The 18164-nt window shown below is 38.7% G+C and overlaps 1 protein-coding gene across 3 annotated transcripts in view; it reads right to left on the minus strand.

Moving 5' to 3' along the window:
* Positions 1-18164, minus strand: part of Vps53 (VPS53 subunit of GARP complex) — a 141889-nt gene that overhangs the window by 110457 nt on the left and 13268 nt on the right. Inside the window, exon 4 of one of the 3 annotated variants that reach the window (XM_026388792.2) lies at positions 16914-16980. In XM_026388792.2, coding sequence (XP_026244577.2) covers positions 16914-16980 — 67 coding nt within the window. Of the gene's footprint in view, positions 1-4893; positions 4913-4980; positions 5042-16913; positions 16981-18164 lie in introns of those variants that run through there. The other 2 variants (XM_026388793.2, XM_026388794.2) reach the window with 2 other exon arrangements.

Consider the following 18164-nt stretch of genomic DNA (forward strand, 5'->3'; position numbering starts at 1 on the left):
GTAATAGATGAGTAAAGGAATTTTTTTTTTTTTTGAACTGGGTACTGAATGAACTCAGGGACTTGCTCAGGCAAGACAAGTATTCTACCACTGAGCTATATCCCAGTGCTAAAGGGAGTAATTTTTAAAGATAAGAGATGCCTATAAATGTCTGTTATATAAATCAGTACAAGAGAAACTCATTGCTGGAGGTACAATGGAATAATTTTAGAAGGACTTTTTAATAATGTTCTTGCATTGTCTAAAGTGTAAGGATTAGCTGTCTAACAAGAGTTATATAATCCTTTGAGTATACACCAAGGATATGAATAGCTTTCTAATGTGTCCTATAATTAAAGCACTCATCCATCCTAGTTTAGCCAGGACAGTCACAGTAAATGACTACTGACTCAGTATATTACTAACAATTCCCTCTCACTGTCAAAAGTGATGCTGTTAATAAGCTATATGGTCACCTTGCCTACAGCATCAGCCAAAGCTACAGCATAGCTGGAATTCCACAAATTTTTGCCAACTGATTTAAAATACCACCAGGGACAGTGTTGCATGCCTGTAATTCCAGCTACTCAGGAGGCTGAGGCAAGAAGATTGCTAGTTGGAGGACAGCTTGGTCAATTTAGTGAGAACTTCTTTCAGAATACATTTTAAAAAGAACTGGTGGTGTAATTCAGTGGTAGGGTGCTTGCCTAGCAAGACCCTGGGTTCAATCTTCAGAACTGAAAAGAGAAAAAAATGAGACAATCATACAAGTGGCAATGCTGAGATTATTGCTCTGTATGAAGTGGGCTGACACCCATCACTCCCCCTAATTTCCGGGATCAATTACAAGCATTAGTTCAAAATCACAGCATCACACTTGCTACTGATATAATCTATTTGGCTAATATGGAGTCTAATGCCCTAGATGCTCCAAGGGGGTCAGTAAATTCTAAATCCACTGAACACTTCTAGAAACTGTTGGGTTATATGAAAAAGTACCTTGGAGACCTTGCAGGCAAATGACCACTAGAAAAGACTGACCTTCTTGGTCATGGCTTGCATAAAATTCTGTGATATTGCATGTCATGTTATAGTGACGTGCTGACATAGCCAAACACCCCGACCACATGACATTCAGCCAGGAAGACAGAAAGGGCTAAGGTCTATACTTAGATTTCTAAGTCTAAACACGGACACACCATCCTTCCTAAGAGAAAGAGTTCTATCTCTATTCCCCCCTTATTCTCAATCTGGCATCCTACCAGAACTGTCTCCACTGAAAGTAGCACCTTTTTCCTCCAGCAAACAAATAAGACTCACACAATCTTACATTTCATAGCCTTTAAGAAAGATAAACAGTCTGCCAGATTACAGATTTTTTTTTTCAGGTTGGAATACTTTTGCTTTTTATAACAATGTACTAAAGTTGGTGAAATTTAATATAATTCATTTTCCAGAGTCAAAAAGTTCCTTGAAGTATTCATTCTATCAAGAAAGTCCATTCTCATAGACACCCTAATTTTGATATCTAACCTCTAATAATCAATAACACAGAAAAGAACATTTTGTAATTGGAAGAATCACAAGAACTATAAAAAGATTTTATTTTTAAAAAATACTAAAATACTTTTACTACCTGGGTAATCAGAAAATGTGCTGAAAGATTGATTCTGGCATTGTCCCTAGACACTCTTTAAAATAAAATGTAGCTACTTTCCATTCCAAACTAGATGTGGACTAAAAACAGAACTAATTGCCCCAAAATATCTGCTTTCAATCTACTCTGAATTTCTCCCTCTACGTGGACTTTCTGAATCATGCACCGATGTGTGGCTGCAGCCTGCATCTGAGGGTGTTATTAGGCAGCACTTTCTATGGTGGCCCTCTTTAACTCAAAGTCTACATTCAGGATATGAAAAACAACCCACTGAGCTAGCTTCCAAGTCTCAGCAAAACCAATTACAGTAGCTGTTTTTTCTGTGCATCATTAAGTGTATCCCTTACTCTTAATTTTCCTAGCCTTCTGAAGGAGCCTCTGAACAGGCTCCCAAGACACACTAGATCATGTTCAAAGAAGATAAGCTGTATGGGATCTGGCCCAGGCTCTACTGCTTTCTTCTCCCCTCCATACTTTTATTTTCTGAAGACCTGTTGTTAGCCTCCTGTGTAGATAAAGGGGCTCTGAACCAATGGAAATGCTTTAAGAAATCAACATTGCCTCTAGTCTTAAAATGCATCTAATTTTGAAGTTTGCTCTATCAGAGAATTATATTGCCTTTATTCTGTGAGTCCACAGGCAGTCTTTCAGAGATTTTAAACTGAGATCCTATTTGTTTTCACTGCAGGAAGGAGAAAAGGTTGTTCATTTTCAGAAGAAATGGTATGGCTTTAGACTTTTCTTTGAAAAAAAAAAAAAAACAGATGCTAAATCCAAGGTTACTAGGAAGAAACTTACAAATTTTTCATCACTCTGTTATCATTTCTATTTTCCACCTTCCCATCTACCTGCTAGTTCTTTTCTATTTATTGCATGGAAAACAATGCACTGTATTAGTTAAAGCAAGAGTTTTTTTAGCACTGGGATTTGATGCTTGGCCTTGCCATGAAATAGTATGATCTCTGTTAAACCACTAACCTTCTAGAGGGACAGTTTCATAATTTCTAGAACAGAAAATAACATCACCTATATCAAAAACATTTTGTTTAGGAAGGAACACAGGGCTAGGGAGTGAACACCTTTGAAATTGTTGGCCCAGTATTCTTTCTCCCCCGGCCAATCTTTTCTCAATGTTTCCTTTAGAGTCCACTGTCCAAAGGGCAGAGGAGGCTCAAGCTGGGCCAATCAGAGTTTTCCTGTGATATTTACAGACCTGGATTGGGAAAGAGGGTTCATCTATCTGAGTTAGATAGCAATGAGGTTCCCCAGGAACAGGAGGAAGCTGGTCTCCAGCTAATGCAGCCCATAAAGAGATACAGACTTAGCTGATATGAAGTAGTGCTTCATTCCTGGGCTGCAGCTGCATAACAAGTTCAGTTGAGACACTCCTCTTCCCACAGCTAGATTGTTCAACTTCCTTCAAATCAAGACACAATAATATCTTTCCAAATAATCCCTTTTTGCTTAGGATACTTATTTATTTACAGTATAAAATCTGGAGATTTAACCCACTGAGCCAAATCCCCAGCCCTTTTTTGTTTTTTATTTATTTGGAGACAGGGTCCCACTTAGGGCCTCACTGAATTGCTAAGGCTGTCCTTGAACTTGTGATCCTCCTATCTCAGCCTCCCATGCTGCTGGGATTATAGGCATGTGCCACTGCACCCAACTGCTTAAGACATCTAAATTGCGATTTTGTCCTTGCAACCAAGAGAATCTTGACTAAATAAAGCACAATCAATGCTCACAGGAGGGACTGCTAAATGGCAATGATTAATATCATTACCAGATCTGTCACGCAGAATGTAATATTTCACATTAGACCATAGCTCTAAAATTCAGAGGTTGTTGACTCAACTTTTTATAAATGAGCTTCATAAATAAGCTGGTAAAGTTCACTATCTAAAGCCATGTTTGAAAGAATGGCATCCTCAAACCACACTGAAAATCAAAGATGCTCCAGAAAGTTTAAATCTTTTGCTCATTCCCACAATAGAAAGTGAATGCCTACTAAATGTACTTGTGTTGGATACTGAAGAAAAAGATTGCTACATAGGGGAACTGTCTTTAAAGAACTTATAAGGAAACATGTAAGAAATATAAGTAACTAAGATGAAAATGATACAAAGAGGTATGAATTAAGAATCATTCAGCATCCTTCGGTAAACCCAGAAAATCGTCAAGAGAGCAGAAACACTGATGAGGGCTACTACATCTGATGAGCCCTAATCAGAGGCCCTGATGGTATCTACTAACGGTAGACACCTAGGGCTAAGTAGCCTATCTTTATGAAAAGTCCCTTCTGATGCTGCTGGCCACCCTGGCACCACTGTGAGCTGCTGCTATGGAAACAGGGCACCTGTAGCTGGAGCAGCAACAATATCAATGCAGCCCGTTCCCACAATGATGCCAAACAGTAGTGGAGGCTACAGGAGTCTCAGCCATGGATGGCAGCACTTGTATAACACCATGCTTCCCTGCATCCAAGAACACACCAAACACCTTCTGGGTCTGGCAGCCTTGGTCAGATGCCAAATAGGTGCCTATCAGAGGAGAATCACTGGTGTTAACACTAACTCTTTCATAGCCCATTCAGAAATCCTGGGTATAAAGGTGCTTTATTTAAAGCACAGATTTCTTTCCAAGTTTGTGAACCAAAAGAATGTAAGGAGCAAAGGGAGTAATTCTCACCTTATTTGTTAAAATGCTCTGTTCCACATAAGTTACTTTTATTTATGATTTCTGTAAACCACATCCACTGAAAAATGTGAATCAAAAAGCTCATTTTTTATTGTTTTTAGGAGACAAGCCAGAAGTTAAAATCACAAGATGAGGCAGAGACACACATTCAACCTTGCCCAAACAAGACTAAACATTTACATTTTAAAGTTCTGCTTATATCTGTTATCACCCATAGCTAAAACATGCTCACCCTGAAATAGCTGGGAGTGGTGGAGGCATTCCTGCACAGCTCCCTTAATGAAATGTAACCCTGGAGGAGGAGTGCGTTTAAAGCATCAGTTCCACATGGCAAAAGAGGAGGAAATATTTAAGCAAAGGCTCAGCTGCTTTTGCTGAATAAAAGGCACAGAAATCCAATACCGGGAAGTGGGGCACATTTAAAGGAACAACTTGTCCAAGTTTAACAAAGGACTACTTCCCACAAATAGCTAAGCCTCCCAACTGCCAAGTTTGAGGTTACTTACTTCATACTAATTCCCCATATCTTACTATTACTTCTAATTTTAGTCACTTACTCTAATCTATATTACGGGTCTTCATTCAGGAGAAAACACTCTTTTGTGGTGATATCTAAATGTTCCTCAGTTAACTTTTAGAGATACCTTCTGTACCAATGTCCTGTTGGTCATGGGATCCCCTCGGAGCTTTCTCTGAAGGATCTGATCTTTTCCTATTTCACTCATTCTCTTCAGGATCTCAATCATTCCTGGATTTGCAGCACCACAAGTATGCAGTGGACACAGCTCTCTTTTCACCCTTGGCTGCTTCTCTCAGTCTGGTTTCTTCATTATGCTGAGACCGACCAGCTAGTGAGCAAGGCCAGGGTCACTGCCATTGTTTGGATTCCCCTGTGAACCAGTTAATTTTTCAGGCTCTGCAGTGAAAAAAAGTGGCTCTCAAACCTATTTATAAACATTTGTCACTGTCTGAAAAGAGATTTTGGTGTAGACAAGTTTGTGGCATGCTGGGAGAATCAGAAAACCTGTGAATTGTGATTGATTCACTAAGTGTGACTTTGGGCAAGTCACAGAACATATTATCCGAGCCTATTCCTTCATCTACAACATAAGGAGAATGCCGTCTACATGGCCTGATTCACGTCTCCACAGGATCAAGTCATGATATATGTAACAATGTTAGGGAGAATGCAAGGTAAACATTTATACATTAATATAAATGTAGTATAATAAAACATTAGTATTTTAGTCTGGACAAATAACTCAAAATGTATGTTCTGCAAAAACAACTCAGAATGTATCTTTGCTTACAATGAATTAATCACAAAAAAACCTTATTAGCCTTAGCTATGTGCAGTGGCACATGCCTGTAACCCCAGAGACTTGGGAAGCTGAAGCAGGAGGATCACAACTTTGAGGAACAGCCTCAGCAACTTAATGAGACCTTGTCTCAAAATTTAAAAGGCTAGGAGTGTGGGGCTGGGATTGTGGCTCAGCGGTAGAGCGGTCGCCTAGCACAGGCAGGACCCAGGTTCGATCCGCAGCACCACATAAAAATAAAGGCATTGTGTTATATCCATCCACACCTAAAAAAATTAATATTTTTTTTTAAAAGGCTAGGGGTGTAGCTCAGTGGCAGAACATCCCTGGATTCAATCCTCAGTGTGGCAAGATGACTACTACAACAAGAGACATGTTAACCTTACAACAATACATTCTTAATTCTAAAGATTTGGGAAACTCCAAGGCTAACAAGTGGTACTGGAACCTGTGCACAAGATACTGATTTAATTACCAGAATCTCCTAATCTCTAAGTATGTAATGAAATAAAGAAAAAGTATATATTTCTTAACAGAAGCAGAATTTGGCCTAAGTATAATGATGTTATAACAAGAATAATTGTAAACTATCCTTTCGTGTGACTGGGAACAAAGTTCAAGTATAATAAGGAGACAGGGGTGAGTAATTAGGTCTGATTTGAATTAAACACTACTCAATTCACCTCTTCTTCCACTTTATAAAAGACAATACTGGGTCACCAAATTTGTCAGTAGAAACATCTGCAGAAGAAATGTCTCCCTTCTAATCGTGAGCTATTATGAAAGTGACACTAATATATTTTGCCTAACATCCATGTTCTAGATATTATGATATCTAGTGATGAACTCAGCATCTTTTCACAGTCAACAATACAATAGGGAAATATAAATTAGAATCCTGGCCTGTTATCCAATACTTTATGGAAGATGATAAGTTTCTTGTGCACTTTAAAGCTTTAATCTAGATGACTAAAAAACACCAAACCAGACTAAAAAAGCATTATCCCTGGTTTTGCAAAATTAATCTCCTTCCAGAGGAGACCTGGGAGTCCAATTAGAGCAAAGGAAATTTTATAGCTTTATTACAGACTTCTGAAAATAGGGAGTTATTAATGGAAATGCTGACAGAACAACCACAGTACTGGATTCGTGCTGTTTAAAATACTATATTTCCATGGATTTAAAAGAGGGAAGAGGAAAAGGGAAGCCAACCTCTTACATGAAGACAGAGTTTCAAATTCCCATCCACTGTTCTCACATATCTGAATGACTTCTTGTGTCAAGGACTTGAAATCCAGGAAAGCTTTGCCCTGTCAGCAGAAATACTGCAATTTTTCTAATGCACAATCTCTAACTGAGGATGGAATTTTCCTTACAAAAATCTCTAACTACCAGCAATCAAAAGCAAGAGTGACCTGGGTAATAGCCAGAGCAGTTACAGTAGTGATGAATGGCATTTTCCTCTTCAGATGCTGAGACTCCAGTTAAAACTTGTGACTGCCATTAACATGGAAACAAGGAGATGGCAAAAATTATGCTTGACCTTCCTTTCCTGGCTCCTAACAAGTGCCAATTTATATGGAGATGGCTCAGAAGAATAATAAACTTCAGTGTTCCTTCTTGGCACACTGTTTTCCTAAAGCTATTTTCAATAATCCTGTTACAGACAATTGGGACTTACGTTTCTAAGGACAGGAAGGAAATAGTCTAACTGTTGGAATTGTCAACTAAATAAAAGAAAAATTCAAAGTAGCTTTATTTTGGTATGGGGAGAGTATCTCTGTTAATAGGCATGGAACACTAAAGTTAAAGATTCTCTAGCTTATCTGAAACACATAGTCTGCACAGATTAAACGAAGCTGAAACACATAGTCTACACAGATTAAATGAAGATAAAATAGGAAGCAGGCTTATGTTAAGGTATTCTATGTTTACTGAAAAAGATAAACTTATTAAAGTTTAAAACAATATGGAAACAATATTTCCAAAGAGAATAAATTTTTTTAAAAAATTTGTTTCTTTCATTTTTCTTTTCTTGTTGTTGTTGTTGTTTGGTACCAGGGATTGAACCCAGGGGCACTTTACCAATGAGCCACATCCCCAGACCCCTTTTTAGAAATATTTTATTTTGGGCTGGGGTTGTGGCTCAGCAGTACAACGCTTGCCTAGCATGTGTGAGGCCCTGGGTTCGATCCTCAGCACCACATAAAAATAAATAAAAAAATAAAGATATTATATCCAACTACAACTAAAAAAATAAATACTAAAAAAATCTAACATTAAAATAATTGATTTTTTAAAAAAATTTTATTTTAGGGACAGGGTCTTGTTAAGTTGCTTAGGGCCTTGATAAGTTGCTGAAGCAGGCTTTGAACTCCCAATCCTTCTGAGCTGCAGGGATTACAGGCCTGAGCCACAGGAGATTAAACATTAAAATGACTAAAAATTATCACATTGTAACCAATGTTGTTCACAATAGCCAAAAGGTGCAAACAACCCACAAGTCCTAGATGGATGGAAAAATGAAATGCAGTAAACCCAAACAACGTAATATTCTGCAGTCATAAAAGGAACAATATTCCAAAACATGCTACAACATGGATGGACCTTGAGGACATAACAAGGGAAGGATGCTAGAAACAAAAGGTCAAATATTGTTGGACACCATTTATACAAAATATCTAGAAAAACAGGGCAATTCATAGGGATAAAAGGTAAATAAATTAGAGGTTACAGGAAACTGGGAGAGCTGTTGCTTAATGGTTACAGAGTTTCTGTCTGGAATGATAAAAATTTCAGAAACAGAAGCAGTGACAATTGTCCAATATTGTGAATGTAATTAATGCCACTGTATATAAAGATGGTTGAAATGGTAAATTTTATGCTACATATATTTTATGCAATTTTTAAAAATTTAATAATGTATAACAAGACATTGAATAGTATACTTAGATTCAGATTAAGCTGTGAGTTATAGCTCAATAAAGCAATTAAAAATGTGTTACCAATTTTGTGCATAAAGGCAAAAAATGCCATATTTAGTAAACAAATGAGCAAAAAAATATGCCATATTTAGTAAACAAAATTGGGTAAAAAGTTCTTAGGTGAAATAAAAACTATATAGCCAGAGTCTTCAGAGATAAGCGTACCTTATGTTATTTGAAAATAGGAACACAAAAGGTATGCTTAAGTATTAAAAGAAACTCAAAGAATACAGGGAAGAAAGAAGTATTAAGGATAAAAGTATAAAATAATGAACAGGAAGAGGAAAAGAATAGAGTTAATAAATAAATAAATCTAGGTACAAGTCTCTTGAAAAGGCCTAAAGAAATTCTGGCTAGTTTAATCTAAGGGGTGAGGAGGAAATACATTATGGAAGCAAAGAAAATAAAAGCAGATATGTAGAAAGGATGACTAAACTTAAACATCTGAGTGAAATTATTTTCAAGAATCTACACTTACTAAAATTGATTCAGTAAATGGGAGATGTAACTATAATCACAGAACATGTTTTCATTCTCAGAGGACAGCATACTGAGGCAATAAAGAGGCTCAAAATAGTGGGAGCAAGCAAACCTGGAGGTGCTTGAAAGCAGGGCAGTCAGGATGCAAAGGAGAGGAACTGCTGGAAAAGTCACAGGGACCTGACAAATGCCTGGATGCACAAAATTGGCTTATATCATAACCAGCAGCGGCAGCAGCAGCAACAATATTACTACTATTTACTAAGTATGAGTGAGCCTGTCATTGTTCCTGATGTCTAAAGTATAATAATTCTAATTTGCACCATCCTGGAGTAGGTATTATTACTTCCATGGCATAGGTGAAGAATCTGAGGCTCAAAGAAGTTAAGTCACTTGTCCAAGGTAAACAGAAAACAGCAGGGCCAAGTAGTAAAGAGTTTCAAACAAACAGCAGATGTGTGTCTGCCAAAAAAACGCTATCAAGGCTCACATGCAATAGCAGGATGAAACATGGTGGTCAGATGAACCCGGTCACATGGCAGTGCTAAACAGTGAAATGTTTAGCACTGTTACCAGTTGTTGCCTCAACTACAGTCAGTGGCACTCTAGAAGTGGGCAAAACAGAACATTCACTTGAATTCAACATGTCAAATAAAGACCTCTACACCCCAAATCCTGGCTAGGGAATGGTGGTAGGGCCCAATCAAAACCAGGGGCACTGCTCCTGCAGAAGGCTGAGCCCTAGGCTGACTCAAGGGCTGCTCCACCTACCCCAGTGCTCTCTGCACTCCCAGGTTATGTCCAGAATGAAGCAATTTCTGAGTTTCTGAAGTTTACTACTGTTTGAAGGTAAGAGGAATAATACGAGGAGGGGAGGAGGGAAAAAGGAGAAAAAGACAAAAGAAAAGAAAAAAGAAAGAAACAAGCTGGGTGTGGTAACACACACCTATAGTTCCAGCTACTCTGGAGGCTAAGGCAAGAGGATCACTTGAGACCAGGCAGTTCAAGCCCAGCCTGGGCAACACAGAGAGACCCGGTTCCCTATCCCATCGCACCCCCAAAAAAGAAACAAACAAACAAACAAACCTCTGATCATTTTCAACCACTAATGGGAAAATGTGAACTTTTTTTTTTTTTTTAAAGAGAGAGTGAGAGAGGAGAGAGAGAGAGAGAGAGAGAGAGAGAGAGAGAGAGAGAGAGAGAGAGATTTTAATATTTATTTTTTAGTTCTCGGCAGATACAACATCTTTGTTGGTATGTGGTGCTGAGGATCGAACCCGGGCCGCACGCACGCCAGGCGAGCGAGCTACCGCTTGAGCCACATCCCCAGCCCAGGAAAATGTGAACTTATGTTTTAAAAACTCAATCATTTTCAAGACAGTATGTGTTAGGAGTAAAAAGTAAGTGGCAATCTTTTTTTCCCCAAACTATGGTGCTTTCAGGACTAATGCCTCTGTTTTCTTTATTTTCATCAGTCAATGGGCTTCACTTTCTTCCCAAGAGAGAATGAGAAAAAGGATACATTTAAAATGATGAAGGGCAAGAATACAAACCATCCTGCAACTCAGCTGGTAACAATGAATTCCTAATCCCACGTGGTGAAGATGACGCTTATGCTGTCAAGTACCATCACCCACCTAGTTGAGAGTTTGGAGAATGCTATTTTCATTCTAAGCTTGAATTAGATGATGTGCTAATTTTTATGATGAAAATCAAGGAATATTTTCTCCTTGAAAGGCAACATGCTTTGCTGATTTAGTTAATAAATCTTTATGATATCTCCATGAAGAATGAAGCAGGCAAATATTAACAGCTGCCTTTTCTAGAGAAAAGTAAGACAAAAAGATGAAGAAAAATTATTCTGGATAATAACTGGGGACAGGTGGAAATCCTGTGTTTTCGGGGCCTGGCACTTGTATTAAAGTGAGAATGAGGGGAAGAGAACAAGAAGTCCCTAATAGCATGCCACATGGCTCTGAACCCATCCACTTCACCTTTTTATCTAGAAGTCAAATCAAGACATTGAAGAGCATGTCTGGAAAATCTGCTAAAATGGGGAGGTCATCACAGATTCAAAAGGTCTCAACAGGTTGGAGCAATCAAGCAAAATTAGCAAGGTAAAACCAAGGGTGAGACACATAAAGTCTGGCACTTAATTAAAAAAAAAAAATCTCTTGCACAAATAGAAGAGGAGAAAGTTTAAATGAAGTTCATATGAAAAAAACTTGGGGCAGTATTGCAAACCATTGGCTCACAGATGTGTTTTGTTTGGCTTTTGCAGTGTTTGTGAAAAACATGAAGCCAACATTTAAAAATTGGGAGAGGCACATAAAAATCCAGATTTCTTGGCTTCTCTAGAAAAACTGATAGAATTGGTAACTCCAGGTCTGCATTCAGACATGATAAGGAATGGTTAGAATTTACGTATGGCTTAGAATTTATGGTTAGAATTTATGTCCGCTTCAGACAGAGAATTCACACCATGGACGAAGGCATAAGGATTGTATGGCAGCCTGCTTAAGCCATTTAAGTTTTCTTTTTTCCTCTGAGGGCATCCATTTGCAATTCTTTACCTGGGGGGCTTAAGGGGACTGCCAACTCTTCAGAAGCCCGTGGTGTGATACAGCTGCCAAAAGCTTCACCAAATCCAAGATAATGGAAGAATACATTAGTGGCTCTGAACTTTTGAACAGTTATAGACTCCTAAGAGAATCTTTAAAAAAAATAAACCAATGAGTCTTCTCTCCAGAAATATGGCTATCCATACAAATATTTACAATTAATTTCAGGGAACTGACAGGCCCCTGAATGATTCCAGTCTAGAACAAGGAGGCAAACTGTCCCTCTGTATGTTCCCATGGTATGTCTACTCCTGGGAACCATATTTTAAGAGGGAAGCGGACAAATTTCTAACCAAAGCAAAGCTATCAGGATGATAAAGGAGCTGGAAATTACATCATAAAGTTCAGGAAACTTAGAATGGCTGGGCTAGAAAAGAAACAGTAAGAAAGGAACATAATAACCATTTTAAATTTCAGAAGCTGTAATAAGAAAAAGGGATTAGGCTTACACTGGTCCAGCTGGCAAAATTAAATCAATGAGGAGCTACATTGAAGTCTATTTTACTATTTCAGTTCAGTCTAAGAAAGTTTCTTATAATTAAATCTGTACAAAACTGGAAGAGTTTGTCCTATTCAGTGTGGGTCAATGAAGTCAGGAGCTTCCCATCACTGTAAGGATGCAATGTCATAGATGTTATATAAAGAATTCCCAAACTGGGTGGCATCTCGCACTACAATTATCTGAAGCTTCTTCCAAATCAAAATTTTAGTGATCGGAGCTGGAGAGGGCAATAATAATTCTCTTCCCCTCCCACACCTTACTCTGACCAAAGAAACAGCCCCATTGCACCCAAGCTCCATTCAAGATACAGAAACCCAGTGGCTGATCTGTCTTGGTGATTCTCGGTGAGAACACTGGGAACTGGTCAAGGTTTGGCTACTCTTGCAATTTCACATGCCAGCTTTTTCCTTCTCTAACCTGCTCTTCTATTCACCTCCCTTTCCACCTACATTCAAGCTGTCCATTTTAATTACTGGGAAGCTGCATAAATTTCATAGCATATCAAATCATGTACTTGCTGAATTGACTCATTTTATCCACCAACTTTCAAACATGTGGGTATTTAATTAAAGCTTTGGATTGATGATTTCAACAGATAAAAATGGGGAGGACTCCATGCCATATTAACTTTGTAAAAGCATCACCGTCTGGTTAAAAGAGGTCACAGACAAGAGTTCAAATTGGCCCACATAGGAGGTGGTCAACAAGCAAAGAATTCTCCAAAATGCTTTGCACAGTGCTAACCATGCAAGTTGGGGTTCCGGAAAATTGTTAGGAAGTAAAGAAATGGCCGCACTGTGTCTTCAATTTCTAGAACATCCCTTGCTCCCAAGGAATTTTTACAAAGAACTCTTTTAAAACTCTTCTGTTAAAAATGTATTTTAAGACACCACAAAAGTGAAGTAAACACTTTCCCCTTATTTGCACAGATTGAGAAAGCACATCTATTCAACTTGAACGTGATAGAGATGAAATTTATGAAAGGAAAACTCGTTGTTGTCCACACTGCTGCTCTCCTCCTGAGTGTTCCTCAGAAGCATAGAAAACGAGTTCTGAAAGCGAACTTTTCCTGTGTTCCAGGGAAGAGGGGAACGTGGGGCCTCTTGACCTATAAAACTCAATATTTTGGAACATCCATAATTCTCTCAAGCCTGTGCCAGTCAAATAGAGACTCCCTTCGGCAAAACAACTGCCAGCCAAAGCTGGAGAGTAAAGCTTTCATGCCTAGGAGTTGACAAGGACAGGACTTAAAAGCTCCCTGGAAAAAAAAGTCTCAACTTCAGCTTGCATTACAAACTGTTGGAAAAGACAGATGGAGGGGATGACAGGAAAAGCAATTATTTCTTCTGGGCTTCCTCTCTGTCTGGATTCTAAGGAGACGAATACAAAATTCCATCACAGATTGAAATGCTATCTAAACATTCTTGAAAATGTGCTCTTGCTCTCTGAAATATGACCTGCTCTGCTGTAGTAACTTGTAACCCATTACCATATGAAGGTGGGGAGTATCGACATTCCTGCAGCCCACCTACTTCTGGGCCTGACTCCCCAAATTGGTGAGTTTGTGACCCCCAGCTTAAAATGTAAATAACTAAAAGATGTATATTCACATACCATGACCCACCAAAAGTCATGATGAATCATCTACTTTATTTTCACATTCCTGGAGTTTTAAATACCTGTGACTCTCTTGAATATTAAAAAGTTTATAGTGAGCTATTCCAAGTGAAGGTTGAATCACACTAAACAGTAGTGCTATTCCAAATAGTAGTATACTGGGACTATTCATACATGAATCTGGGCAGGGGTATATAGCTCAGCAGTAGAACATAAGGCCTTGGGTTCAAACCCCAACACGGCAAAGAAATAAAAATCTCATGCAAGAACCAAGCTTTCAACCACTATAAAGGAATACTCAATAGGGCTGGGGATGTGGCTCAGGCGGTAGTGCGTTTGCCTGGCATGCGTGCGACGCTGGGTTCAATCCTCAGCACCACATACAAATAAAAATGTTGTGTCCACCGAAAACTAAAAATAAATATTAAAAATTCTCTCTCCCTCTGTCTCTCTCTCTTTAAAAAAAAATAAAGGAATACTCAAAAACTGATTAAAATGATGTTTTTATGGTCAAGAACTTTTTTTTATTTGTAATCATACACACACCAAATATTGATTACAGCTGAATAAAATGTTGCACGTGGACTATGGGGACTGAAATATGAAGATGAGAAAGATGTAGTTCTTACCTTCATGAAGCTTCAAAACTAATCAAGGGGACAAAACGTATTTACCAGTAAGTCAAGGGAGACCACATAACCCAAGACAAAGCATAAGCAGAAGACTGTGGGAATTCTGGGACAGACAGAACACACATCTGAATGAGGAATACTGGGATCAATCTTCTCCTCTGTAGAATGAGAGGAGTAAGCCAGATGAATTCAGAGTCCCTTTGAGCTCTAAAATTCTGATTCCTTTGATGTTACCCAGATGAGGTAAACATATCATAAAGGAAAGATTATTTAAGCCAGCCCTTAGATGGGTAAGATTTTTGAAATGTAGCTATTGGAAGAAAGAAAGAGAAGAAAAGACATTTCAGGCTCAAAGAAATATGTAAGCATAGGCCCAGAAAGCGCAGAGCGCACTTGTAGGGCACCAAGTCTTCAGTATGTATGGAATATAAGGACAGACAAAATCAGAAATGGAGACTGAAGCCTTGAATATAAAGCACAGAAACTTGGATTTACTTCATTTAGTAAGCTAGAGGCACTGAGGTTTCTGAAGAGGCAAATGACATGACTAGACAAAAAAAAGTTAATCAGTGTAGAGTGTTTGTGGGTTACCCTGTTCCTCTTCATTATCTCTAAGGGCCCAGTGTGCATGGGCCTATTCTGCCAGAGAAGCAGTACTTCTTACCTCAGTAAGCAGAAACAAAGCAATAAGGGCTAAGACCATACAAAAGTCCAGGAAGCCCAGCACAGTGGTGCATACCTGTAATCCCAGCAGCTTGGGAGGCTGAGGCAGGAGGATCGAAAGTTCAAAGCCAGCCTCAGCAAAAAGAAAGGCACTAAGCAACTCAATGGGACCCTGTCTCTAAATAAAATACAAAAAAGAGCTGGGGATGTGGCTCAGTAATCTAGTGCCCCTGAGTTCAATCCCTGATACCCCTCTGCCAAAAAAAAAAAGTCCAGGAAATAGGATTGGTTTTAAGAACCTAGCATGTCTTCAAACAAATACTGATTATGATAACAGGAAGACAGATGACTTACAAATAGACCAACAGAAGAAGATTGTTAAGAGGAGGGGAGAAGCCATAAAGCGTGGGAAAACAGAAAGATGAATACAACTGAAAATGGAGAAGGACTCATAACACCTGTGGAGCCAGTAGCAAAGGAAACAGAAATATCAAAGATCAGGAAATTTCTAAGTAAGATTACACCCTCCCCTCACCCACCCTAAATCTGGGCAAGCATAACGAACATTTTCAGAAATTAATTGGACTAAAAAATGTCTAATAGAAGAGATAAAAGGACCAAGGCTATGCATAACAGCGCTCTCCTGACTGAACTAAACAAGCACTGAAGAGGCAGGACCAGGCGCTGTGGAGAGGAAGGCTAGAAAGGCATGCTCAGCATTTCTGTTATGACAGTAATTTCTGAAATACGATACCTATACAGAAAAACAGAATCCAAATAAAAAGGAACATGGCTAATAGATAACATCTGGCCTCTCAATCACTGAAGAATACCTCCCCCACACCCTTCTTTTCCCTTTCTCCCCTCTCAATACCTCTCTTTACTAAGATCCCAAAAGAACTGTAAAACTCTGAAATGAATCCATAGTTACCTGCTTCTGACAAAAATAGGCATGAGGAACTGTAGCTGTGTCAGGTTACCATCTTTTGAAGCAACAAACCCCCAACAACTTACCTGATAGACAAAAGCAGTCATCTCATTTAGCCATAGTACACAAAATAAAAGAGACATCTGGTACTAGGTCAAAGACAAGGAAACCAATTTGCTCATTAAGCCTGCATGTTCCTGGCCTTGAATGAGCTATGCTACTACACATGATCCTGATCCAAGGGACACTGAGTGACAGCTCAAGGCTGATCTGGGCATCCTACCCCTGCTATGCGGCAGGGAACAGGCATATAAGTCATGCACATTTCCTGATGTATATGGAACAGAACAAAAAAAAGTGCTCTGCAAACAGATCAACATCTTGTTCACTTGATTGTTGGATCTTCTAGAAATTAAGGGAGTATAATTTTTTTTCGTTATGAATGAAGCTGAACATCTTTTTTAATTTGTTTATCAGCTACTTGTGATTTTTCTGTGACTTTGCTGTATATATTTTTTGTCCTTTTCTTTTTTTTTTATTTTAAACATCAGAAATTTATTGGTTGCTCAAAACATTACATTGATCTTGACATATCATATATCATACATTTGTTTCAAATGGGGTATGAATTTTTATTATTCCCACATGTACAGATTGCAGGATCACGTTGATTATACAGCCATGTTTATACATACTGCCAAACTAGTGTCTGTTGTATTCTGCTGCCCTTCCTATCCCCTTCCTATCCCCCCTCCCCTCCCCTCCCCTCCCCTCCCCTCTCTCTACCCCATCTAAGGGAGTATAATTAATATGGAGGAATAAATTACTTACTTGCCTTCCATCCTGCCCAACATTTGTCTGACTTCTTACAACTGTTCGAATATTGTCATCCAGTCTCCTAGCAAAAAAAGTTAAAGGATATAAATTACTCAAAAATCTCTACTTTAGGTGAACTATAAGAAAAAATTTGGTAATTTATCCATCAGCTTCTACAAATTGCACCTACTTATCCAGAACATCAAATAAGAGTGAATGAAATAAAAACGAGGACTTGTACCTAAGGGGCAGCAACAACAGTGCAAAGCCAACCCCAGCGTAGACTGATGAGTTTTTTGTTTAAAAACATGGCAATTTTTAGACCAGGCACAGTGGTGCATATCTATAATGCCAGTGACTCAGGAGGCTGAGGCAGGGGAATCACAAGTTCAAGGACAGCCCTCAATAACATAGAAAGACCCTGAGGACTTAGCCAGAGCCTGTCTCAAAATAAAAACATTAAAAAAAAAAATGGCTTGGGATGTGGCTCAGTGGTTAAGTACCTCTGGGTTCAATCGCTGGTACAAAAAAAAAGTCTACTTTTACTTTTCAGAGCTGCTTGAAAGAACCAATAAAACCTTTTTATTTTTCATGGAATAAATCAGGAATGATAAAGTTGCAGTAGCTCTATAGGAAGAAGCCAGAAAAATACAAATTACCACACACAAAATCCTTTCTTCGGTGACCTTAAAAGAGTCAAGGAGCCAAGGTGATATGTGAAATCTGTGCTTACCCTATGTACCCCATCATGCAATGTGTATGAGAGAGATTGATGGCTTCCTGCTCCTCTTTCCTCTGCAGTTCAACAGGCTGAGGCAGAAGGATCTCAAGTTCAAAGCCAGCCTCAGCAACTTAGTGAGGCACTAAGCAACTCAGTGAGACCCTGTCTCTAAATAAAATACAAAAAAGGGCTGGGGATGTGGCTCAGTAGTTGAGTGCAATCCTGGGCACCAAAAAAAAAAAAAAAAGAAGAAGAAAGAAAATACCTAGTCCATAAGTGAACTTTGAATCACCAGGGAATTTTCATTTTCCATGCAAACCCTGGACAACTTAGTGGTCTCTACTAGAATGTTACTGCTGAAGCCCAACAAAACAATAGGAAGCTCTTTGTGCTTCCTAAAATATGGATGCAACAACACATACATGGGGCAGAGACCTGCACACAAATACCAAAGGTCGTAGAGAAAAATTTCATATCCTGGGTTCAAGATGAACCCTTTCCCTCAATAGTTGAAAACAGACACAAAAACCAAACTATATTTAAGG

This window comes from Urocitellus parryii, chromosome 7 (genome assembly GCF_045843805.1).
Source record: "Urocitellus parryii isolate mUroPar1 chromosome 7, mUroPar1.hap1, whole genome shotgun sequence".
Classification (NCBI taxonomy): Eukaryota; Metazoa; Chordata; class Mammalia; order Rodentia; family Sciuridae; genus Urocitellus; species Urocitellus parryii.